The following is a 25828-nucleotide window of genomic DNA, read 5'->3' as shown; positions in this document are numbered from 1 at the left end:
TGTTGGCAAGTATGTGGAGCAACTGAAACTCACTCGTACAATACTGAAGGGAGTGTAAACTGGTAAAACTTCTTTGGAATCATTCGTTATGTACAAAAGAGTCAATGAATCACCAGTCTTTCATAAAAACAGAAATATGTACAAATATGGCCAGAAAATGTTCACAGAATGTTCATGGCAGCATGATTCTTAATAGTCCTAAACCGGAAACAACTCATATACCCATCACAAATAGAATAGAAAAAAGAAATCTGAGTATATTCATATACCAGAATTCTATACTGCTATATGTACACAGCAGTATATACACACGCAACATGAGCGAGTTTCACTACCACCACTGAGAGAAAAAGCAAATGAGCACAAGAAAACAAAAAATTAAATGATTCTACTTATATAAAATTCAAAATCCGGTGAAGTTAACCTATGATCAGGACAGTGCTCCCACAGATGACGATGGGGTAAAGACTGGGGGCAAGAGGCACGCAGAGGGACACTGTGGTACTAGTGTTGATCAATTTCATAATTTGGATGGTTGGTTATGTGGGCGGTTCACTCTGTGATAGTTTATTGAGCTACACACTTCTTTTTAACTTTTCTTTAGGTTAACATATTTTTAAATGAACTATAAAATGTCTATAACTTCATTTTCTAGAAAAAATAGTCATACAAAATCCATTTAAAAATACTAAATGTAATCAAATTATTTCCTCTATAATGAATGTTTTGACAAAGCAAAAAGCTTTTACTTTAAAAAACTTAATAAAGTCATATTTTCTAAACCGATAAGTCACATGTAAAAATGTATTGTTTTTATGTTGCACAGTAAAATTAAATCACTAGGATGATTTTACAGTAACAAGTTCATTTTTTATAAAAATTAATATAACTTATTTTGGGGGGGTAGGTTAAAGGATTAAATAAGCACTCACTAGATAAAAAATGAAATATGCCCTTTACTATATATTCTTTCAACTTAAAATTTCAAAAGTTCCTTTATCTTTTTGATGTGTTTAATAAAAGATAGACATTGTGTTATTTTAATGCACGTAACGGGTAAGAAGTAACTTCTAAGTAGGATTAAACTAAATCAAAAAAGTTTAGGACTTACAGAGACACAGACTGTGTGAAGGAAAGTGAACATACTCCAGCATGGTGAGCTCCTCCTCACCACTCCACCCCCAATTCTGTTTCCAGAATGCAGGCCCTCACAGACTTTCCCTCAAGTTGCTCATTTCTAAAGGCAAGAAAATCAAAGATTCTTCCCTGGAGAAACAATCTCGATAGAGACTGATATGTGAGGGGTTTCAAGGAAGCAAACTAGCTCATCAGGGACCTAGAGCCTAGAATGGCAATCATCAGTGACATGTGGGGATCATGCACCCAGAGCTTCAAGCAAGCTGGCAGTATTTCGTTCTTAAAATACAGCATGAAGCCCCCAGTCCCAAACATTCGAGATTCTGAGTAAACAGCAACCATACTAGGAGCCAACGAAAATTCAAAACTACTGGCAGCATCTTCAGGCTTCCCTAGCGGCGCAGTGGATAAGAATCTACTTGCCAGTGTGGGAGATGTGAGTTTGATCCCTGATCTGGAGGACTTCACATGCTGCAGAGCAACTGAGCCCGTGCCTCTCACTCTAGAACATGCGCTCTAGAGCTGCCACTACTGACGCGCATGCACCCTAGAGGCTGTGCTCCACAAGAGAAGCCACCACAAGAAGCCTGCACACCGGAACCAGAGCGAGTAGACCCTGCTGCACACAACCAGAGAAGAGCCTGTGCAGCAGCAAAGACCCATCAGAGCCAAAAATAAACAGGTCAGCGGGCTCAGTCATGTCTGACCCTTTGGACTGTACCCTGCCAGGCTCCTCTGTCCATGGAATTTTTCAAGTAAGAACAGTGGAGTGGGTAGCCATTTCCTCCTCCAGGGGATATTCCTGACCCCTGGGTCTCCTGTGTGTCCTTCACTGCAGGCAGATTCTTTACCGCGAGCCAACAGGGAAGCCCAATAATTATATTAAAAATACTGGTAATATCTTCAGAGAGAGATGAGAAAGCACTGTATTCAATCTATAAACAGAATGCTACAAAACAGCAACTGGCAACTTTGAACTTTCATAATTTAAAGCACGAGAGGTGAAGCATAAATTCAATAGATTCGATGATAAATCAAGGAAATTTCCAGAAAATAGATTAAACAGACAAAAATAAAAGAAAAGAAAATCAGAGGGTCACTCTACAAGGGTCTACTATCCAAAAAATGCCAGAAGTTCTAGAAATGGGAATAGACAATGGAGAGCAGGGAATCATAAAAAGAGACATTTGAGAGTTTCCCATTATTGAAGGACATGAATCTTCTGACTGAAAGGACCCACTGAAATGAAATGCCCACTTCAACCACAGCAACAAACCACACCAAGACAAAGCATCATGAAATTTCAGAATATCAGAAATTGGGAGGGAAAAAGAAAAGACCCAAGAGCTCACAAGGGAGAAAATAGATACCATACAAAGGAATGAGAACCAGGATGTCCCTGACTTCTAAACAGCAAAGCTGCATGCTAAGAAGACAGTAAGGCAGCGTCCTCAGATTTTTAAAGGAAAGCGATTTTTCAATCTAGATTTCTATAATCTAACCAAACTACCAGGAGTAAGGGTAAACCAAAAATATTTTCATACATGTAGGGCCTTGAAATTATGGAGGAGGTGCCTTACCACATGAGAGAGTAAATCAAGTAAAAGAAGTAAGTAGGATTCAAGAAAAAAAGGTTTCAGGTATTTCAGTCAGAAAGGCCCTTCCTTAAGCCCCTGGGGCAGACGGAGTGACCTCCATCCTGTGTAACATTCAAAGGAGCCTCTGAGCCTCTGCTCGGCCCATCACCCTGACCTGGTGGGACCTGTGGAAACTGGAACGGTGTGTTTTTTCTCCAACACCTTATACCATACTTTAATAAAAAGCCAAGTAAAATGATGAAACCAAACCTCTCCCCACCAGCCCCCAACCAACCCAACCCCCTCAGCCTGTGGAAGTGGCTTGTCCCGCTTCAGAGCAAGATAGCTATAGGGAAAAGTCAGCATTTGTCCAAACGTGCTTGGAAAGGCCATCTTCGAGTCCAAGCCTGTGATCCACAGGTGCCCAGCCCACTAGAGACCCAAAGAAGGTTGCCCCTCCCATCCGTGCCTGGCCCGTGCCCAAGGGTGCGCCTTCCGCCCGAGTGTGTGACAGGCAGGCTTCGAGGATGCCCACTAGAAACTCACGGAGCTGATGGAATGTGTACCATACGGTTAATGTAAGAGATTTTAACTTCAAACCATGTAAAACAACAGAATATATAATAAAAAACCCTAACAGCTGTTTGAGCAAGGTACCTCCTGGTACGGTAGTGACAGTGAGCTTATCCAGTCAGTCTCTGTTCTCGGTGATCTAATACTTTCTCATGTGGCTGACTCAAAGTACTGATGAAGAGAATTACCTTCAAAAATATACTGCTGAAAAATTTAAAAGTACGGGGGAAAAGATAATGTACAGCTTTACTAGATAGAAGAGAGTACGGATGCCAAGCTAATTACAAAATGATTCTTCCTGGTTCAAAAAGGTGTTGCCATGACCTTCTAACCCGTTGCTGAAGTACACATAAAACACTCCTTTAAATGGAAAGAGAAAAGTTAACCAAGAAATTATCCTTTTCTCTCCAATCAAAAATTTTAAGAAACATACATGAGATGTTTTCTGTATATTGTAACGTAAACAAGATGTTTGTAAAAACACTTAATTTTTAGTGACTGATAAAACTGATTGCATTTAATAGGTTGATCTTGCTGGTTACAGAAGAATCATGTGTTTATGTTTAAATGATTCCTGGCAGTGATCAGTGGCCATTTAAAAGGTTTACAGAGTTATATCCTAAGGCAGTGGCACCCCACTCCAGTACTCTTGCTTGGAAAATCCCAAGGATGGAGGAGCCTGGAAGGCTGCAGTCCATGGGGTCGCTAAGAATCGGATACGACTTAGCGACTTCACTTTCACGCATTTTGGAGAAGGAAATGGCAACCCACTCCAGTGTTCTTGCCTGGAGAATCCCAGGGACGCCGGAGCCTGGTGGGCTGCCGTCTATGGGGTCGCACAGAGTCGGACACGACTGAAGTGACTTAGCAGCAGCAGCATGCTATTAAGGAACCAAGAATAAAGGATAAAAAAAGTAACAAGGAACTGTAAGCTGCCTTGGCCATTCATAAATATCTAAACTTGGAACAGTAACTAATATCTGGAATTTCATTCATGAATATGTTGTGGATATTTAACAATATTTTTTTATTATTTTCATATTTCAGAGTATTCTATTTAAAAGAATTATCTGTAAATTTGGCATTAGGATACAAATGTAAATACTTTTAATGAAAATTTGCAACTTTTTAATGTTTTGACATAGTTTTCTATTTGTCTTTATTTTGGATACCAAAATTATAAAACATCTAAGTAATATATTTTTGTTGTTGTTTCAGGCCTTAGGGGTGGATTCACCCTGAGCATGTGAATATAGAGAGATTACTAAATATTTTTTTTAAAAAAAGTTTCAACAAAGAAGGAATTCCCAAGCACAGCTGTCATCCAGGCCAACGAAGCAAGCTCTCCAGACTGCCGAGGCCAGTTTCCAAACGTGGAAAAATGCAGAACTGACAGAGGTTTACAACTATGCTTAAGTTTTTAGGTAGCTTATACACAGGCTTGAAACATACTGATTGAAATATATGAAAAAATCATCATTAGGCCTATGAAAAGCTAATCAGGAAGCAAGACAATCATTAACCCCAGAAAAAAGAAAAAAGAAATGTGAAACAGTAGCACATGGCTCAGCATCAAACAATAAAACAACACTGATATAAGATGTAACAATTATGAGGAAAGAAAAAGGCGTGGAGAGGTTTTAACAGGGTTGCATACAAAGAGGGTCAACAGGTAAAGTGAAAAATAGGTCAGTTAAGGAACAGTAATATAAACATGCTACTTAGAAACATGGAGGCGAAGAGCCAGAAAAATAAACTTGTTGAAAGCTGTCTCTTGGAGGTGGGTATGGGGAGTATTAATATACAGTCTGTTATAAGTAACAGCTTTATTGAGATATAATTCATACACCACACAATTCACCTGTTTAAAGTATATGCTGCTGCTGCTGCTAAGTTGCTTCAGTCGTGTCCGAATCTGTGCGACTCCACAGACAGCAGCCCACAAGGCTCCCCCGTCCCTGGGATTCTCCAGGCAAGAACACTGGAGTGGGTTGCCAATTCCTTTTCCAATGCATGGAAGTGAAAAGTGAAAGTGAAGTGAAGTCACTGAGCCATGTCCAACTCTCAGCGACCCCATGGACTGCAGCCTACCAGGCTCCTCCGTCCATGGGAGTTTCCAGGCACGAGTGCTGGAGTGAGGTGCCATTGGTATTCAGCATATTACCAGGATTGGGCAACCATCACCATCAATTTTAGAATATTTTCATCACCCCAAAAAAGAAATCTACTACTCATTAGCAGCCACTCTGCATTTTCCCTAAGTCCTTCCTTTCTTGTTTTCAGTTTCAAATTGTGGTAAAATACACACAATAAGAAGTTTACTATTTTAGTCATTTTTAAGTGTTCAGCTCAGTGGCACTAAACACACACACACTTGTGCAACTATTACCACCATCCATCTCCAGAAATTCATCTTCCCACAACCAGTAAGAATTCCCCACTGCCTCCCTCCCCAAGCCTTGCTGAGGGCTGTTGCTGTTCTACCTTCTATTTGATTCTTCCAATTACCTTATATGAGTGGAAGCAAACAAAAATCGTCATTTTGTGTCTGGCTTATTTCACATAACACAGTGTCTTCAGGGTTTACTCATGCTGTAGGACACATCAGAGCTGCATTCTTTATGAACGCCGAATACTACTCCAGTACCCCATTGTGTGCACACACGTTTTAGTTATCCATTCATGACTGATGGACATGTGGGAATGCTTCTACCTTTTGGCTACCATAAATGATGTTGCTACGAAAATGGTGAATGACTGTATCTGTTCAATCCCCTGCTTTAAGTTATTTTGTGTATATACCCAAAAGTGAAACTGCTGGATAAAATGTTTAATTTTTAAACTTATTTTTATTTTTTCACTTTAGGGTGTGCTGGCCTTCGTTGCTGTGCAGATTTTCTCTAGTTGCAGTGGGCAGGGGCTACTCTCTAGTTGCGGCGCACGGGCTTCAGACTGCTTCTCTTGTTGCAGAGCACAGGCTCTAGGCGAATGGGCTTCAGCAGCTGCAGCACAAGGGGCTCGTCAGTTGGGGCTCGCGTGCCCGAGAGGGTGCATGCTGGCTTCAGTCAGTTGTGGCGCGTGGGCTCAGTGGTAGCAGCGCGTGGGCTCTGGAACTTGGGCTCAGTAGTTGCCGTGAATGAGCTTAGTTGCTCCGTGGTCTGTGGATCTTCACAGACCAGGGATCAAACTTGTGTCCCCTGCACTGGCAGGTGGATTCCTATATAGGTTCACCAACAGGGCAGTCCTGAAATGTTTAATTCTTTGAGGAAAAGACATATTGCTTTCCACAGTGACCATATCATTTTATATTTCCATGAGCAATGCACAAAGGTTCCAATTTTTCCACATCCTTGCCAACACTTGTTTTCAGTTTTTTGTTTTGTTTGTTTTTAATATAAGCCATCCTAATAGGTATGAAGTGGTATGTTATTGTGGTTTTGATTTGCATTTTCCTAATGATTGAACTGAATGATTAGTAATGTTGAGCATCTTTACACGCTAGTAAAGTAATGCTCAAAATTCTCCAAGCCAGGCTTCAGCAATACATGAACTGTGAACTTCCAGATGTTCAAGCTGGTTTTAGAAAATGCAGAGCAACCAGAGATCAAATTGCCAACATCCACTGGATCATCGAAAAAGCAAGACAGTCCCAGAAAAGCATCTATTTCTGCTTTATTGATTATGCCAAAACGTTTGACTGTGTGGATCACACTAAACTGTGGAAAAATTCTGAAAGAGATGGGAATACCAGACCACCTGACCTGCCTCTTGAGAAACCTGTATGCAGGTCAGGAAGCAACAGTTAGAACTGGACATGGAACAACAGACTGGTTCCAAATAGGAAAAGAGTACGTCAAGGCTGTATATTGTCACTCTGCTTTTTTAACTTATATGCAGAGTACATCATGAGAGACGCTGGGCTGGAAGAAGCACAAGCTGGAATCAAGATTGCCTGGAGAAATATCAATAACCTCAGATATGCAGATGACACCACCGTTATGGTAGAAACCGAAGAGGAACTAAAGAGTCTGTTAATGAAAGTGAAAGAGGAGAGTGAAAAAGTTGGCCTAAAGCTCAACTTTCAGAAAACTAAGATCATGGCATCTGGTCCCATCACTTCATGGCAAATAGACAGGGAAATAGTGGAAACACTGTCTGACTTTATTTTTTTGGGCTCCAAAATCACTGCAGATGGTGAATGCAGCCATGAAATTAAAAGACGCTTACTCCTTGGAAGGAAAGTTATGACCAACCTAGGCAGCATGTTAAAAAGCAGAGACATTACTTTGCCAACAAGGTCCGTCTAGTCAAGGCTATGGTTTTCCCAGTGGTCATGTATGGATGTGAGAGTTGGACTGTGAAGAAAGCTGAGCACCGAAGAATTGATGCTTTTGAACTGTGGTGTTGGAGAAGACTCTTGAGAGTCCCTTGGAGACTTGTAAGGAGATCCAACCAGTCCATTCTAAAGGAGATCAGTCCTGGGTGTTCACTGGAAGGACTGATGCTAAAGCTGAAACTCCAATACTTTGGCCACCTCATGTGAAGAGTTAACTCATTGGAAAAGACTCTGATGCTAGGAGGGATTGGGGGCAGGAGGAGAAGAGAACTACAGAGCATGAGATGGCTGGATGGCATCACCAACTCTATGGACATGAGTTTGAGTCAACTCCGGAAATTGGTGATAGACAGGGAGGCCTGGTGTGCTGCGATTCATGGGGTCACACAGAGTAGGACACGACTGAGTGAATGAACTGAACTGAATGATTAGTAATGTTGAGCATGTTTTTATGTGCTTATTGGCCATTTATTTATCTTCTTCATAGAAATTTCTATTCAAGTCCTTTACCCATTTCTGATTTGGTTTGCTCGCTTTCTGTTGTTGAATTTTAGGAGTTCCTTATATAGTCTGAAATATTCACCCCCTTAGCAGATATTTGATTTGTAATTCTTCTCTATCATCCTGTTTACTGTTTATTCTGTTAATACTGTCCTCTGACACACAATTTTTCTAATTTTGATAAGATTTAAATTATTTTTTCTTCTGTTTCCCATGCCTTTAGTGCAATATCCAAGAATAACTGCCAAATCCAACATCATGAGGCTTTTTCTAAGAATTTTAGTTTTGTCTCTTTGATGCACGTTGGGTTAATTTTTGCATATAGTGTTTAGATAAGGGTTAAGCTTCATTCTTTTGCCTGTGAATTTCCAGTTTTCCCAACTCCATTTGTTGAAAAGACTATCTTTTTCTCATTTAATAGAGAACTGGCATCCTTATAGAAAATCATTTGGCCATATATGCAAGGACTTATGTCTGGCCTCTCCAGTCTGCCCCATTGGTTAGTATGTCTGTCTTTATGTCACTAAGGACAGTGTACACTTTTGATTACTATAGCTTTGCAGAAAAATCTGAAATCAGGAAGTGAGTCCTCTTTGTTCCTCTTTTTCAAGGCAGTTTTGCAATTCAAGTTTCCTTGAGGTTCCATATGAATTTTTGAACAAATTTTTCTATTTCTACAAAAAATATTGCAATTTTGATACGGGTTGCACTGAATCTGTAGATTGCTTTGGGTATTACTGACATTTTACCAATATTAAGCCTTCTAAGTGATGAACAAAGGATGTCTTACCATTTCTATACATCTTATTTAATTTCTTTCAGCAATGTAAAGTTCTCATGGTATAAGTCTTTACCTCCTTGGTTAATATGATTAAATATTTTATTCTTCTGATTTACTGTAAACAGAACTGTTCTTTTTTTTTTCAGATCATTCATGATTAGTGAATAAAAATCATTTTATTTTTAAATAAGATGGTTAGATAGCATCACCAACTCAACAGACATAAATTTGAGCAAACTCCAGGAGACAGTGGGGAACAGAGGAGCCTGGCATGCTGCAATCCATGGGGTGACAAAGAATCAGAATGACTTAGCAACTGAACAACACCAACAACACGCATTACACAGATAAAAGATAAATACATCAAAAAGAAGAGAAATATACTGCAATTCTCCAAAGCTCAAGTTTAATCAGAAAGGAGATAAACTGTGTTTAAACAGTTTACATTATTCAAACAACCAGATTCTGAACTTTCCAAATTTTAAAAAATGTGAACATTTCATACTCTTCAGTATACTGTACTATAAAATGAAAGTAAATTTCCATGTATCTTCCTGTTGACCTGTGGTTTTCTTATTGCAAATATAATTTGCTTTAGTTTTTTTTTTTTTAATCACACCTTGTAACATATTCCACCAGAGATTCCATATATCAACAGAGAATTATCTTCTGATTTCTTATATTCTATTCCTTACATCCATGGGTTTTGCCAGATTCTGTCAGTATTCCAGGGACTTCCCTGTATATGGTAAAGAATCTGCCTGCCTGCTCTACCAAAACTTCTCATCCCTGGAGGTATTCAACAGACATTCTATATGGAGATTTCAATCCAGACTGGGAGGGTGAATGGAAAGAATTTACTCGATTTCTTTAATTCTTTTCCTTCTACTATTCTAGGATCATAGCAAATGAAGATGCCAAAAGACATCTGGAAGGTTTAGAGTTAAATAAAATAACAAAATCAACAACAAAACAAAAACAGTAAAATGAAAACTTTTGGTTCAATAATGAAATGTAGCCAAAGTGGCTTTGCTGTAAACCTAAGAATGTGCAACTTGAATGTGAGGAAAAAGTTTTAAATTTATTTTCAGAATTTCAATTGTCCACACAAATTCCAGATCAGAACTCTACGGAAAACTATCAATAAAATATTTATTGAATCGCTATTATATTCCCAACATTATGCTAGGCACTAAGAACACAAAAACCAAAATAAATGTTCAGCTTCTGCTTTCACAGATCTCATCATGTAAATAATAACATGCAATCTGGAGGAGGCACCTTAGGTCAAGGGTGGGTAGGAAGGGAAATTCAGGAAAGGAAGAGGTGACCTGAGCTGAGTCTTAAAGAATAAGGAGGAAGTAGGAATGATCTCTTACTGTACTGGGCACTGTACTGTAGGTGTGCAGGCTAAAAGATTACTCAAGGAAAATCTGTAGTTAGGTCAATAAGGGGGACATTGTTGTTCAGTTGCTAAGTTGTGTCTGATTCTTTGTGACTCAATAGACTGCAGTAAGTCAGGCTTCCCTTTTCTTCATCATTTCCTGGAGTTTGCTCAAACTCATCTCCATTGAGTTGGTGATGCCATCCAACCATCTCATTTTTTTGCCACCCTCTTCTCCTCCTGCCTTCAGTCTTTCCCAGCATCAGGGTCTTTTCCAATGATTTGGTTCCTTGCATCTGACTGCCAAACCACTGGAACATTAGCTTCAGCATCAGTCCTTCCAATGAATATTTAGGGCTGATTTCCTTTAGGATTAACTGGTTTGATCTCCTTGCTGTTCAAGGGACTCTCAAGAGCCTTCTCCAGTGCCACAGTTCAAAAGCATCAATTCTTCAGCGATCAGCCTTCTTTATGGTCCAACTCTCATGTCCCTACCTGATTACAGCAAAGACCATAGCTTTGATTATATGGACCTTCATCAGTAAACTGATAGCTCTGCTTTTTAATATGCTGTCTAGGTTTGTCCCTTTCTTTCCAGGAGCAAGTGTCTTTTAATTTCATGGCTGCAGTCACCATCGGCAATGATTTTGGAGCCCAAAACCATCAAGTCTTTCATTGTTTTCATTTATTGTCATGAATGATGGTCCCATCTATTTGCCATCAATGATGGGACCAGATGCCATGATCTTAGTTTTTTGAATGTTGAGTTTTAAGTCAGCTTCTCCACTCTCCTCTTTCACTTTCATCAAGAGGCTCTTTAGTTCTTCTTTGCTTTCTGCCATTATAGTGGTATCATCTACATATCTGAGGCTGTTGATACTTCTACTGGCAACCTTGATTCCAGCTTGTAATTTATCCAGTCTGGCATTTCACGTAATGTACTCTGCCTTTAAGTTAAATAAGCAGAGTGACAATCTATAGCCGTGACATACTCTTTTTCCAATATGAAACCAGTCCATTGTTCCATGTCTGGTTCTACTGGTACTTCTTGACCTGCATACAGGTTTCTTGGGAATCTAGTATTCCCATTTTTTTCAAGAATTTTCCACAGTTTGTTGTGACCCACATGGTCAAAGGCTTTAACATAGTCAGTGAAGGAAAGTAGAAGTTTTTCTGGAATTCTCTAGCTATTTCTATGATCCAGTGGATAGTGGCATTTGATCTCTCGTTCCTCTGCCTTTTCTAAATCCAGCTTGAACATCTGGAAGTTCTATATTCACATACTGCTGAAGCCTTGCTTGAAGGATTTTGAGCAATATCTTGCTAGCATGTGAAATGAGCACAATTGTGTGGTAGTTTGAACATTCTTTGGCACTGCCTTTCTTAGGGACTGGAATGAAAACTGACCTTCTCCAGTCCTGTGGCCACTGCTGGGGTTTCCAAATTTGCTGGCATACTGAGTGCAGCACATTAACAGCATCGTCTTTTAGGATTTAAAATAGTTGCAGTGGAATTCCATCACTTCCACTAGCTTTGTTCATAGCAATGCTTCCTAAGGTCCAGTTGACTTCACACTCCAGGATATCTGGTGCTAGGTGAGTGACCCCACCATTGTGGTTATCCAAGTCATTAAGATCCTTTTTGTACAGTTCTTCTGTGTACTCTTGCTACCTCTTCTTAATATCTTCTGCTTCTGTTAGGTCCATTCCATTTCTGCCCTTTACTGAGTCCATCTTTGCATGAAATGTTCCCTTGGTATCTCTCTTTTAGAAGAGATCTCTAGCTGTTCCCATTCTATTGTTTTCCTCTATTTCTTTGCACTGTTCACTTAAGAAGGCTTTCTTATCTCTCTCTATTATTCTTTGAAGCTCTGCATTCAGTTGGGCTTATCTTTCTCTTCTTTCTCCTTGCCTTTAGCTTCTTTTCTTTTCTCAGCTAACTGCAGGGCCTCCTCAGACAACCATTTTGCTTTCTTGCATTTCTTTTTCTTTGGGATGGTTTTGGTCACTGCCTCCATAACAAAAGAAGCAAGAATTACAATCTTATGTCCTCCAGAATGAAAACCACATCACAGAAAACTAACCAAAATGATCACACGGATGCCTTATGTAACTTAATGACCCTTATCCACCGTGCTGTGTAGGGCCACCCTAGATGGTTGGGTCATGGTGGAGAGTTCTGACAAAACGTGGTCTACTGGAGAAGGGAATGACAAACTCCTTCAGTATTCTTGCCTTGAGAACCCCATTAACAATATGAAAAGGCAAAGAGATATGAAACTAGAGATGAGCCCCTCAAGTCAGTAGGTGTCCAATATGCTACTGGGTAAGAGTAGAGAAATAGCTTTAGAAAAGAGGCTGAGCCAAAGCAAAAACAATGACCAGTTGTGGATGTTTCTGGTGGTGAAAGTCAAGTCCAATGCTGTAAAGAAACATATTGTTAGGAACCTGGGATGTTAGGTCCATGAATCAAGATAAATTGGATGTGGTCAAACAAGAGGTGGCGAGAGTGAACATCGACATTTTAGCTATCAGTGAACCAAAACGGACTGGAATGGGAGAATTTAATTCAGATGACCATTATATCTACTACTGTGGGCAAGAATCCCTTAGAAGAAATGGAGCAATTTCTTAATTACTCCATAATTACTACTAATTACCATAATCAACAAGAGTCCAAAATGTAGTACTTGGGTGCAGTCTCAAAAATGACAGGATGATCTCAGTTCCTTTCCCAGGCAATCCATTCAGCATCATAGTAATCCAAGCCTATGCCCCAACCACTAATGCCAAGATGAAGTTGAACAGTTCTATGAAGACCTAAAAGACCTAGAACTAACACCAAACAAAGATGTCCACCGTATCACAGGGGACTGGAATGCAAAAGTAGGAAGGTAAGAGATACCTGGAGTTAATAGGAAAGTTTGCCCTTGGAGTACAAAATGAAGCAGGGCCAAGACTAACAGAGTTTTGCCAAGAGAATACAGCACTGGTCATAGCAAACACCCTCTTCCAACAACACGAGAGATGACTCTACATATGGACGTCACCAGATGGTCAATATTGAAGACGGAGAAGCTCTATACAGTCAGCAAAAACAAGACCTGGAACCGACTGTGGCTCAGATCATGAGCTTATTGCAAAATTCACACTTAAATTGAAGAAAGTACAGAAAACCACTAGGCTGTTCAGGTGTGGCCTAAATCAAATCCCTTATGATTATACAGTGGAAGTGACAATAGAGTCAAGAGATTAGATCTGAGAGATACAGTAGGGTGGAAAGCCATATGAAAAACTACTTACAAAACAGTAAGATGAAATGTTATAAAACAGAAATGTTATAAACACAGACTCAATGAGGAAGAGGAACATAGCACAAGAAAGGCAGCACACAGATGCCAGTGTCTGAGCTGGATTAGGGAAGGCTTGCATATGCTCAGTGGGCCGCAACCCAGGGAAGATACAGGAAAGACATCTAGGGTGGATGGAATCTGCATGTGGTTTAATTTGGCTAAAATTGATATGCAGCCAAAGAAGGAGTAGGAAGAGAAATATAGTGAGAAAGAAAGGAAGAAATGATACTATAAATGCAATTGGGAGATGCTAGTGACAAAACCTTCTTATTTCTTTTTCTGAAAAAACTTTATTTTTAATTTGAATGTTAAGAATTTTTCTTATTCCTCTGTGGGAATACTTGATTCATGAAATATAGTAACTTTCGTTATTGCAAACACTTTTTTTAAACTTAAGTTTTATTCACTTTAAATTTACCTAATTTTTAAAGTTTGATATAAAGTAATTGCTTTTTTGTAATTGATGCCTCTGTTTTTATGCCCAGGAAGTCCAGTTGGAATTATAAGAAATATTATTAAGATCCAACACAAGGTAAAATAGGAGGAGGAGAACCAAGGTAGATTTGATTAACAGCATGTGAGAAGAGAAAAAGTAGGAGAGAAAAGCACTGTCTGGAAGGCAAGATGCATTAAAGCACAACTTCCCAACTAACGAGCCCAAGTTGAGTCAGCTGTAGATGGAGGAAGAATACTAAAAGATTTTTTTCAAGGTTCAAAGGAGACAAATCTACCTTTGCTTTCTCAAGAGTTAGAGTTGTTTCCAGTTGCCATAGATTTATAAAATACTAAGTTTTCTTGTAAGTCCAAGAATCTTAGCGTATCTATGACTTTGATGGTTTCATCAAAACGGCAATTATCAAACTGAATTCCATTCGAATTCCACATGATTCAAGTAACCAATTCCTTTTTCCTCCTAGTAAACTCCCAAGTTTTCTTTGGTAGACCTACTTTTTCCTCTAAATGCTATGACGAACAAGAAATTTAACTTAAACGAGTTCAGGAACACCTTTTGGTTGTTTCAATTCCACTTTTGGGGCTTTTAAGAATCTGTGACGGTCTACTTTGACATAAACTTTTGGACATATCCAAAGATTGATGAGAAAAACTGACTACAATGCAGATATCTAAACTTACAGGTAACAGTAAAATATAAATTCACTCTGACTACAGAAAACAGATTACTCACCTGCGACCACATTCTGAATATTTACCAATGTTTTTTAATATTAAGGCAGCTGTTAGTCGGATGTGTTTAGTTATTGGTCCCTCTTTTTCATCCTTAAAAAGGAAAACAAAAGAAAAAGAATAAAGAACTAAATCATACAGTGTTCACACCTTCACAGTTAAGGCTTCCAAGGCTTACTTACTGTAAAATCTCGAAAGACAAGATTTCTTGATCCTCTCCTTAGAGCCATAAGGGCAGCACTGGGATGATTCACAATGGCCTTTTGTGCTCTAGGAGTTGAGCTTGTGCCCCCTACAGCTGGCTGCCTAAATATACCAGGGAGAAGAAGAGACTGTTAACATGACAATTCAGGCAGACTGACGACAAATGACCAACCTGCCAAACCTGAACGTGGTTATCGAAGTAGACAAAGTGTGAGGAAAAGCTCTGGTGGCCCAGCAGTGATATTCTTTGTGCCAACTGAGGCAAAAGGGTTCATGGTCTTTTATTTGCAGTCCATCAACTTTAAAGCAAACAACAGATGTCCTAGTGCAACTCATATATATATAAATAAAACATAGCTTGAAAGTTGAGTTCACATCTTTGAATGCAATATAAAGATGTTAACAAAGAGTAGTCTACAAGTTGAGCTGCAAATTATTTTGCTAAATGGTACCTACAAGTAAAATATATCTCCTAAGAGTGTACTGGTATATGTATAGGTCACCCAGGAAAAGAAAACCTAATACGATAATAACATAAAATTATGCTAACTACTACATTTCAAACTATTACTATCTTACAGAATGTTTTATTAACCAATTTCAATCAATCATTTCAGTATAGCTCTAATGTCCTTTAGCAAAGATGGAGAGATTGCAGAGACAGATTTTATAAAAATCAGATTCAAACTACTCTAGGTTTCCTTTGCCACACAGAAAAACCGCATCAGTATCTGGTGTATTCTGCTGAGGCAACAGTGGTGAGAGAACTGGCTCCCAAGGAGAAAGTCCTGTTTCTGCCCCTCACTGGCTGCATGACTTTGAACCGTTCAATTTGCCCCTTTGTGCTTCAGGTTTCACACCTGTAAAGTGGGGATATTTCTGTCATTTTTTTACATAAGTAAACTAATTCTGAATATTAAGTTAACATAAAAGCAATCTCTAAATTGTAAGCTAGTTTGTGTCTATATCTACATATAGATTTCTCTAGATAAAGATCTATGTATCGACACAGATAAAAATTATTATTGACTTTATGTATAAATGACAAAGATTTTTTATTAAAATGGATATACCAAAATAACCCTCCAAATTTGAACAAAATCAAACATATTGCAGCATACTATTATAAGCTACACAGAAGTAAAGTGAAAGTCACTCAGTCATGTCCGATTCTTTGTGACCCCATGAACGGTAGCCCACCAGACACCTCTGTCCATGGGATTCACCAGGCTAGAATACTGGAGTGGGTTGCCATTTCCTTCTCCAGGGGATCTTCCCAACTCAGGGACTGAACCTGGGTCTCCTGCATTGGAGACAGATTCTTTACCATCTGAGCCACCAGGCAGGCTGAAAGCTACATTAATAAATACAAATTAAATACAGTTCACCCTTGAACAACATGGGAGTTTGGGTACCCACTCTCCCCGTAGTCAAAAATATGCATATAACTTTACACTTGAACCCCCATACCTGTAGTTCCATATCTGTGGATTGAACCAACCAGAGATGGTGCAGCACCACAGTATTTATTGTGACAAATATCCACTTGTTAGCAGATCCTCCCAGTTGATACCTGTGTTGTTCATTGGTCAACTGTACAGTGAAATTTATAGAAAAAGTATTTGGCAGAAAAGTGACTTGCCACTGCTTTGAGGGTAAATCCAAACTCATGTTTATGGCTTATGAAAGCCTCATTCTATAGATCTCAGTTTGGATTCACTTTCTATCAGAAAGCCTTCTACGGTCTCCTACGTTGGTGTAGGTGGGCTTTCACAGTGTCCTGTGCATTTGATGCCATTTAATAAGAATTATCTATATCTCTCATTGTATCTCCAGACTTGAGAACAGCCAAACATATCTTGGTCATGTATACCTCATGTCATATTTTAGTGCCTAGCTGAGGAATGAACAGTAATGGAGAGAATAAAAAATAACGGGATGAATAAAGTATGTAAGCAGCTTCCAGTGTTCCCACCCTTGAAGTTCTGTCTAGAATTTCAGTTCTCTGAAGTTAGACTAAATCATGTTTGGCATAATGTTCAGTACACAGCAATATCTCAACAAATGTTGACAAATTAATTTATCTTCATATTATAATAATTAAAATACAACTACCCCTTGGTATTCATGGGGTACTGGTTCCAGGACCCCCTGAGGATACCAAAATCCTAGAGCCAATCCCAGAGAGATACCAAGCAATGACAGTATTTGCATATAACCTACACATATCCTCTTGTGTGTTTTAAATCATTCAGATTACTTATATACTCAGTACAATGCAAATGATATGTAAACAGTTGCTAGTACATGGCAAATTCAAATTTGCTTTTTAGAATTTCCTGAAAAAAAGTTTTTTCAAATATTTTTGATCCCTAGTTGGTTGAATCCTCAGATGCTAAACCTGAAGATCTGGAAGGCTGATTGTATTATTTAGAATTAAAGGCCTCAGAAGGAAACTGTAAATTAGGAGATACTGTGTAAATCTAGTAAGAACCTTATAGGAATCCAGCCAACTCAGAACTTGACTACAAGTTATTATAAATGTTCATGGAAATAAAAGGTAAATGATAACAAACAGTAAATGTGACATATACATTTTATGTTGGACCATCACATGCCACTTTAGCCTCTCCTCAGGAGTAGTTGTAGGAATAAATCTCTCTGCCATTATCAAGTACATGTTCAACTCCTCTCCCAAAGGACACAGAACCATATATTTATTTCCAATCTACAAAGCATTTCTCATAGATCATCTGCCATTACTAACAAATGACTTGTCTACAAAGTGGAATCAAAATATTAGAGCTATAAGGTACTTATACACCATGTGGTCCAGCCAATATAAAATGTGATTCCTAGGGCACTTATGCACTTTGAACAGGGTCACATACATAGCTGGACTACAACCCAGGTTTCCTGTCTCCTGACATGCTGAATTGCCTTTTATTGCTATTTTGCCTAGTTTCCTGATTTGTCTTTCATTTAAATGTGCAACAGGAAGTAAACTCATGTTCCTTACTTGGTAGAAGATTTTTGACTTCCTGCTTGTCCTGGTTCATCTTGTTTTAATCCTGCAAGCAGGGCATCCTTTGAACAGTGCTTGTCCTTTTTAAGAAAATGGAAGTAAAAAACATAAGCATCAAGATCTCTAATGCAACCAAATGAGCTAAAAATCAAATAGTATTAAGAAAGTGTACCTGTAAGTGAGTGATGAAAGAAAATCTCTGTCGTTGAAAAGGCTCACAACCTTCCCAAAGACACTGCCCTGGATATACGTCTTTTCCTCCATGTTCAGTTGCTGCATGGTAGAAAACCTGTGAGGGGGTCTGAAACCACCTACAAAAAATAAAAGTAGTAGAAATGTTCTAACACTTAGATATGTTCTTTAAAATAGAAAACCTGCTCTCTTAATACAAAAGCTCCAGAACAAATAATGAGCAAAACAGTACAAATAAATAACTTCAACAAAAGTCAGTTACGAATCTCTTGAAAGTAGATAAAATTTCATTCGAAAACACAACAGAACATAATCTTATAAACAAATACCATACTCTGTTGTACTTTTAGAAGCTGCTCAAGCATTTACCAGATTTCATATCACATATAATAAACTCCAGCATATTCAATCTAAAAATCTAAATGCTATAAACTTTGGTGAGTCTGGCTCTTAAGTTGAATTCACGTTTTGTATGTCCATCCATGTTTAAGAAGTCATGTCTCTCGTTTCTCCAACATCATACCTTGCTCAGTTACAGACCTTGAGGTTTAATAATACAAATACCTGAGTATACCTGGCCAAGGACAGAAATCTGAAGAAAATCAGATACTGTACTACTCCCTTGTTAAATAGATCATATGGCAATGAAAGAATACCGGAATCCAGACAGCAAAGACTACATTAAAAGACTTCAATTACTAACTACTAACTCAAATATTTATATAGTCAATATCTTTAAAGTTTATAGCAGAACTCTCTCAGAATTGAATTTTTTATGGATGGCAGATAAACATGTCTATACTTGAGCCAATTTCTGATGTGGAGCACATACATAATATTTCAAATTAATATTCCTTCAGGAAATAAATGATAGGCATTTAAAAATAAATTTTAATCAAAAGAACTGAATACTTAAGTATAAAAGATGTTAAAAACCATTGTAACTGACATATTTCATTCCATCTATATAAATAATTTCTGATAGTTTTATTATAAAACTATCATGGATTCAAAGAATTAATATAGTTTAAAGTGACATACTACCCAAAGCGATCTACAGAGTAAATGCATTCCCTACCAAAATTCCAATGGCATTTCTGACAGAAATAGAACAATTAATCCTAACATTTGTACACAATCACAGAAGATCCCCAAAACCTAAAGCAATCCTGAGAAACATGAAAAGTTGGAGGCATCATGTGCCCTAATTTCAAACTATATTATAAAGCTATAGTAATCAAAACAGTATGGTATCTGCATAAAAACAGACACATAGAACAGAGAGCCCAGAAATAAATTCATGGATATATAATCAATTAATTTATATAAAGAAGTAAAAAACTATATAATAGAAAACAATGCCTTCAATCAGAAATGTTGGTAACAATGCATAGCCACATGCAAAAAAAAAAAAGAAACTCAACTACTCTTTTATACCATACCAAAAAAAATTAACTCAGAATGGATTAAAGACTGGAATGTAAGGAATGAAATCATAAAAGTCCTAGAAGAAAACAGAAATGTTAAGTTGCTGAACACAGGCTTCAGCAATGATTTTTGCAGATTTGATACTGATACCAAAAACAAAGGCAACAATAAACAAAAATAAGCAAAAATAAATAAGTGGGACCATATCAAACTAAAAAGCATCTGTGAAAGCAATGGTAACAATCAACAAAGTAAAAGGACAATGTACTGAATGGGAGAAAATATTTACAAATCATGTATCTCATAAGGGGTTAACATCCAAAGTAGATAAGGAACACAGACAGCTCAGCAGCAAAAATCCCAAAATTTTAAGATGGGTAGAGGTTCTAATTAGACACTTTTCCAAAGATATACAGGTACATGAAGAAATCAATACCAAAACCACAATGAGATGTCACCTCACATATGTTAGGAAGACTACTATCAAAAACACAAGAAAGAAGAAGTGTTGGTGAGGATATGGAGAAAAACAAAACCCTGTCCCTGTGCACCCTTAGTGAGAATGTTAACTGGTGTGGCTACTGTGAAAAACAATATAGAGATTTCTCAAAATATTAAAAATAGAACTACCATATGATCCAGCAATTCCCACTCTGGATATTTACCAAATAAACGAAAACACTAACTTGAAAAGATATGTACACCCCCATGTTCACTGTAGCATTATTTACAAAAGCCAAGATACAGAAACAACCTAAGTATCCATGACAAGCCTAAACAGTGCATTAAAAAGCATAGATATCATTTTGCTGACAAAGATCCGTATAGTCAAAGCTATGGTTTTTCCAGTAGTCATGTAGAGATGGGAGAGTTGGGCCATAAAGAAGGCTTAGCACTGAAGAACTGATGCTTTTGAACTGTGGTTCTGGACAAGACTCTTGAGAGTCCCTTCAACTGCAAAAAGATCAAATCAGTCCATTCTAAGGGAAATTAATCCTGAATAATCACTGCAAGGACTGATGGTGAAACTGAAGCTCCAATACTTTCGTCACCTGATGTGAAGAGCTGACTCATTGGAAAAGACTCTGATGCTGGGAAAGATTGAGGGCAGGAGGAGAAGAGGGCAAGAGAGGGTGAGATGGCTGGATGGCATTATCGACTCAATGGACATGAATTTGAGCAAACTCTGGGAGAAGTAAATGACAGGGAAGCCTGGTGTGCTGCAGTCCATGGGTTTGCAAAGAGTTGGACATGACTTAGTGACTGAACAACGGGTCCATCAACAGATGAATGGAAAGAAAATGTGGTACACAGAGAAATACTATACTGCCATGAAGAAGGGAGAAAATCTTGCCATCTGTAATTTGGATAGCCTCAAGGGAATCATGCTAAGTGAAATATGTCAAACCAAGAAAGACAAGTATCATATGAACTCATTTAATATGTGGAAGGTGAAAAAAAGAAAAACAAAAAAACCCAAACACTCCCACTAAGGTCACAGGTAAAGAGAAGAGAATGGTGGTTGTCAGAGGCAGGAGATGGGGGGCAGGATATAAAATAGGTGAAGGAAGTCAAAAAGTACAAAACAATAGTTATAAAGAATCTGCCTGCAATGAGGGAGATCCAGGTTTGATCCCTGGGTTGGGAAGATCTTCTGGAGAAGGGAATGTCTACCCACTCCAGTACTCTTGCCTAGAGAATTCCATGGTGGGCTACAGTCCATGAGGTCACAAAGAATCGGACACAACTGAGCATCTAACACTTTCACTCATAATGCTATTTCATTAATATGAAATAATGACTGGAACACTACTATTATAAGAAGACAGTTCTCATTGTCCTTTTAAGATTTTACCTAAATACTATTAATTTATTAACTGAAAAGTAAAACTGTTTACACACACCAGACAAACACACACACAAATCAAACTCCAAATGTACTATGACTTGTCAGAGTCAAAATGTTATCTATTTTAAACTATTTTGCCATACATTAAGTGAAGCAAGTTTATTTACAATACATAAAATTGCTGAATCTACTGGTGAAAAGAAAAAAGGATGAAGTTAGTCCTTCTTTAAATTAATTTAAACCACTCAACACACATAACTCTGTGTGCATGTGGTTTTAAGACAACAGGAATTTTTAAGTGCTCAGTTTACCTGCTAAACACAGGGTCTCTTATGTCCCTCCTACCTATGGTGTTTCCACTCATCCTAATTCTGTTTTCTCTCTATTCATCTAACTGTTTAAGTCATACAAACCAGACTTTAACTGAATATGGTACAAGGTGAAGTTCTAAAATAGTGAGGAAGCTGGCTACAATGATCATATGAAGGTGGAAAGAAATTAAGGTTTCCAAATCCACTAAGTGGAATATTTGGACTTAAAAGGCATAAATGTAATTCCAACTTAAAATAATGAGTTTTCAGGGAACTTTATTTTTTTCTGAGATGGAGTAGAATAAGGCATGAAGTGAGATGTCACTAATGTTTACCACTGTGTCTAAACAATTTCCCTTACTTCTACCTTTCTATCAACAACCTACCCGGTCCCCTGACACAAGCAACACATTCATTTAAAGAGATCAGAAAAATTCATAAAGGCCACCAAATGAAAATAAAAATTTTCTGGGATTCAATTACCTAAACTGCTAACACTTTAGTTGTTGTTGCTCTTTAATCTTAAGTTGTGTCTGACTCTTTGTGAGCTCATGGCCTGTAGCTCAGCAGGCTCCTCTGTCTATGGGATTTTCTAGGCAAGAATACTGCAGAGTGTTGTCATTTCCTTCTCTGGTGGATTTCCTGACCCAGGGATCAAGTCCACATCTCCTGAACTGCAGGTAGATTTTTTACTGCTGAGGCACCTAAGTCTTCACTTTGTACTGTGTTTTTTAAACAAAACTGAGATGTATTGTTTTTTTTTTTTAATTGAAGCAGAGTTGATTTACAACGTTGTGTTAGTTTCTGGTATACAATAGGTGATTCAGTTATATAAATATTCTTCTTCATATTCTTTTCCATAATGGTTTCCCCAGTGGCTCAGAGGGTAAATCATCTGTCTGCAATGCGGGAGACCCCGGTTTGATCCCTGGGTTGGGAAGATCCCCAGGAGAAGGAAATAGCAACCCACTCCAGTACTCTTGCCTGGAAAATCCCATGGACGGAGGAACCAGGTACGCTACAGTCCATGGGGTTGCTGAGGGTCGGACATGACTGAGCGTTTTCACTTTCATGCATTGGAGAAGGAAACGGCAGCCCACTCCAGAGTTCTTGCCTGGAGAATCCCAGGGACAGGGGAGCCTGGTGGGCTGCTGTCTATGGGGTTGCACAGAGTCAGACACGACTGAAGCGACTTAGCAGCTGCAGCAGCAGCCATTGTATGGTTATATGATGCCTTTGTACAAATAAAAAGAATGTCCTTCCTTAAGATGCTTTATCACCATCTGTGAAAAATTGTTGTAATAAATATGCAACTTTTGGCATGGACAATGTGAAGGTTGCCTCCCCTCCTCCCCAAACACACTTTGGGGACAAACAACCACAGGTAGAGGAACTAAGCAAATAACTTCACTCCGAAACTCATTTTACTTACTGTTATTCTAGCTTTCAGGGTAGTTGTAGGAATTAAATATGGTGATATGTGTACAATTATTTGGCAAATAGTATGCCAACAATAAATGAGAGCTATTATCAACATAATCATTATTATTAGTAGTAGTTGTTGTAACCTTGCCCATCTTGTTAATGATGTACTCTGAGATCTTTTCCCGAGCTATTTCAACATTGTCATACCTTGCTCAGTAAAGTTTATTAGTCTATCTCCAAGTTAATGATCCCTATTATCAACTATTACTCACAACTCATTTTATTAATTTCTGCACCCAAAACCACTCCCCACAGAGACTGCTCAAAACTTTTCACCTTTTGTTAAACACTGAACTTCAATCTTATTAGAGCTCATCTTCATCTGTATTCGTGTGAATTTGTGAACTAAGTGATTTTTACATCTCTGGGTTGGGGGAAGGGCTATTACTGAAAGAATTTGTTACTCTGTTAGAGCTTCCTTAACTTCCTTTTTCTTTATATTACATCTTCTGTCATTAATCATTTTTCCTTCCTTTGGATAATAGTGAGAAGTAGCCACTGTGTCCAGGGTTAACTCCTTCACATACATACTGAATTCTATTTTGTTTCTTCATAAACTATCCCTTCTTTTGCATCTTCTATCTTTCTGTTTCTCCTGGATCTTATACTAAAGTATAACAATATAAAGGCGACTCCAACTAAAAACAGTAGAAACCCTTTTTTTTTTAGATCCTGTTACTTTCTCAAAGTATAGAAACTAGATTTACATTATCTGGCACAAAGTGATACTAAATTTAATACCTAGTACATTTATTAGAGTAAACATATCCAACACTTTTTCTTAGTCACTGGCCATCTTTCAAAGATATATATATTATTTTCAATTACATCATCAATACAATTTATAATGCCTAATCTCCTGCTCATTACTCAAACAGTCACAGCTAAAGCTCAGGATTAGTTTAGCCTTTACTCTTTCACTGAAATCCCCTTCAGCCAAATTCTTTTTTTGCTTTATCATAGTGAAAAGCTGTTTGGTTCAACTGAAAAAGTTATTCAATAAGGCTACTAGGTGCAAGTTTTCTGATTTTAACTCCCCTAAGCAAACACTTGAGGTAAAAAAACACTTACTACCAGAACTTTTAAGAGCCAAAAACCATGATGTTATTGGTATAATCTATACCAATACTTTGGCCACCTCATGCAAAAAGGTGACTCATTGGAAAAGACCCTGATGCTGGGAGGGATTGGGGGCAGGAGGAGAAGAGAATGACAGAGCATGAGATGGCTGCATGGCATCACTGACTCAACGCACATGAGTCTGGGTGAACTCCAAGAGTTGGTGATGGACAGGCAGGCCTAGCATGCTGTGATTCATGGGGTCGCACAGTGTTGGACATGACTGAGCGACTGAACTGAAGTGAACTGATACTATGATTACTAATGTCATTTTTCCTACCATCAAATACTTTCTCAGGCATCATGAAAACATAACCGAAGTAGATAAAGTACACTTTTTCTATTACTTTCAGTTCAGTTCAGTTCAGTCACTCAGTCGTGTCCGAATAATTGCAACCTCATGAATCGCAGCGCGCCAGGCCTCCCTGTCCATCACCGACTCCTGGAGTTCACTCAGACTCACGTCCATCGCGTTAGTGATGCCATCCAACCATCTCATCCTCTGTCATCCCCTTCTCCTCCTGCCTCAACCCTCCGAGCATCAGAGTCTTTTCCAATGAGTCAACTCTTCACATGAGGTGGCCAAAGTACTGGAGTTTCAGCTTTAGCATCATTCCTTCCAAAGAACACCCAGGATCTATCACCATCAGAATGGACTGGTTGGACCTCCTTGCAGTCCAAGGGACTCTCAAGAGTCTTCTTGAACACCACAGTTCAAAAGCATCGATTCTTCAGCACTCAGCCTTCTTCACAGTCCAACTCTCACATCCGTACATGACCAGTGGAAAAACCATAGCCTTGACTAGATAGATGGTCCTTTGATGCCAAAGTAATGTCTCTGCTTTTGAATATAGTATCTAGGTTGGTCATAACTTTTCTTCCAAGGAGTAAGTGTCTTTTAATGATTTTGGAGCCCCCAAAAGTAAAGTCTGACACTGTTTCCACTGTTTCCCTATCTAGTTCCCATAAAATGATGGGACCAGATGCCATGATCTTCGTTTTCTGAATGTTGAGCTTTAAGCCAACCTTTTCACTCTCCACTTTTATTTTCATCAAGAGGCTTTTTACTTCCTCTTCACTTTCTGCCATAAGGGTGGTGTCATTCGCATACCTGAGGTTATTGATATTTCTCCTGGCAATCTTGATTCCAGCTTGTGCTTCTTCCAGCCCAGCATTTCTCATGATTTACTCTGCATAGAAGTTAAATATACAGGGTGACAATATAGAGCCTTAACGTATTCCTTTTCCTATTTGGAACCAGTCTGTTGTTTCATTACCAGCTCCAACTGTTGCTTCCTGAACTGCATATAGGTTTCTCAAGAGGCAGGTCAGGTGGTCTGGTATTCCCATCTCTTTTAGAATTTTCCACAGTTTCTTATGATCCACACA

The 25828-nt window shown here is 38.4% G+C and overlaps 1 protein-coding gene across 1 annotated transcript in view; it reads right to left on the bottom strand.

The window, feature by feature from the left end:
• Positions 1 to 25828, bottom strand: part of ARID2 (AT-rich interaction domain 2) — a 202103-nt gene that overhangs the window by 3316 nt on the left and 172959 nt on the right. The window contains exons 17-20 of the mRNA XM_040233815.1: positions 18228 to 18366; positions 18050 to 18135; positions 15009 to 15132; positions 14828 to 14919 (exon numbers count right to left, since the gene is read on the bottom strand). Of these exons, the coding sequence (XP_040089749.1) occupies positions 14828 to 14919; positions 15009 to 15132; positions 18050 to 18135; positions 18228 to 18366 (441 nt within the window). The remainder of the gene's footprint in view (positions 1 to 14827; positions 14920 to 15008; positions 15133 to 18049; positions 18136 to 18227; positions 18367 to 25828) is intronic.

This window comes from Oryx dammah, unplaced genomic scaffold (assembly GCF_014754425.2).
Source record: "Oryx dammah isolate SB20612 unplaced genomic scaffold, SCBI_Odam_1.1 HiC_scaffold_29, whole genome shotgun sequence".
Lineage (NCBI taxonomy): Eukaryota > Metazoa > Chordata > Mammalia > Artiodactyla > Bovidae > Oryx > Oryx dammah.
Note: the sequence above shows the minus strand (reverse complement) of the source record. Positions and strands in the feature narration are given on the sequence as shown.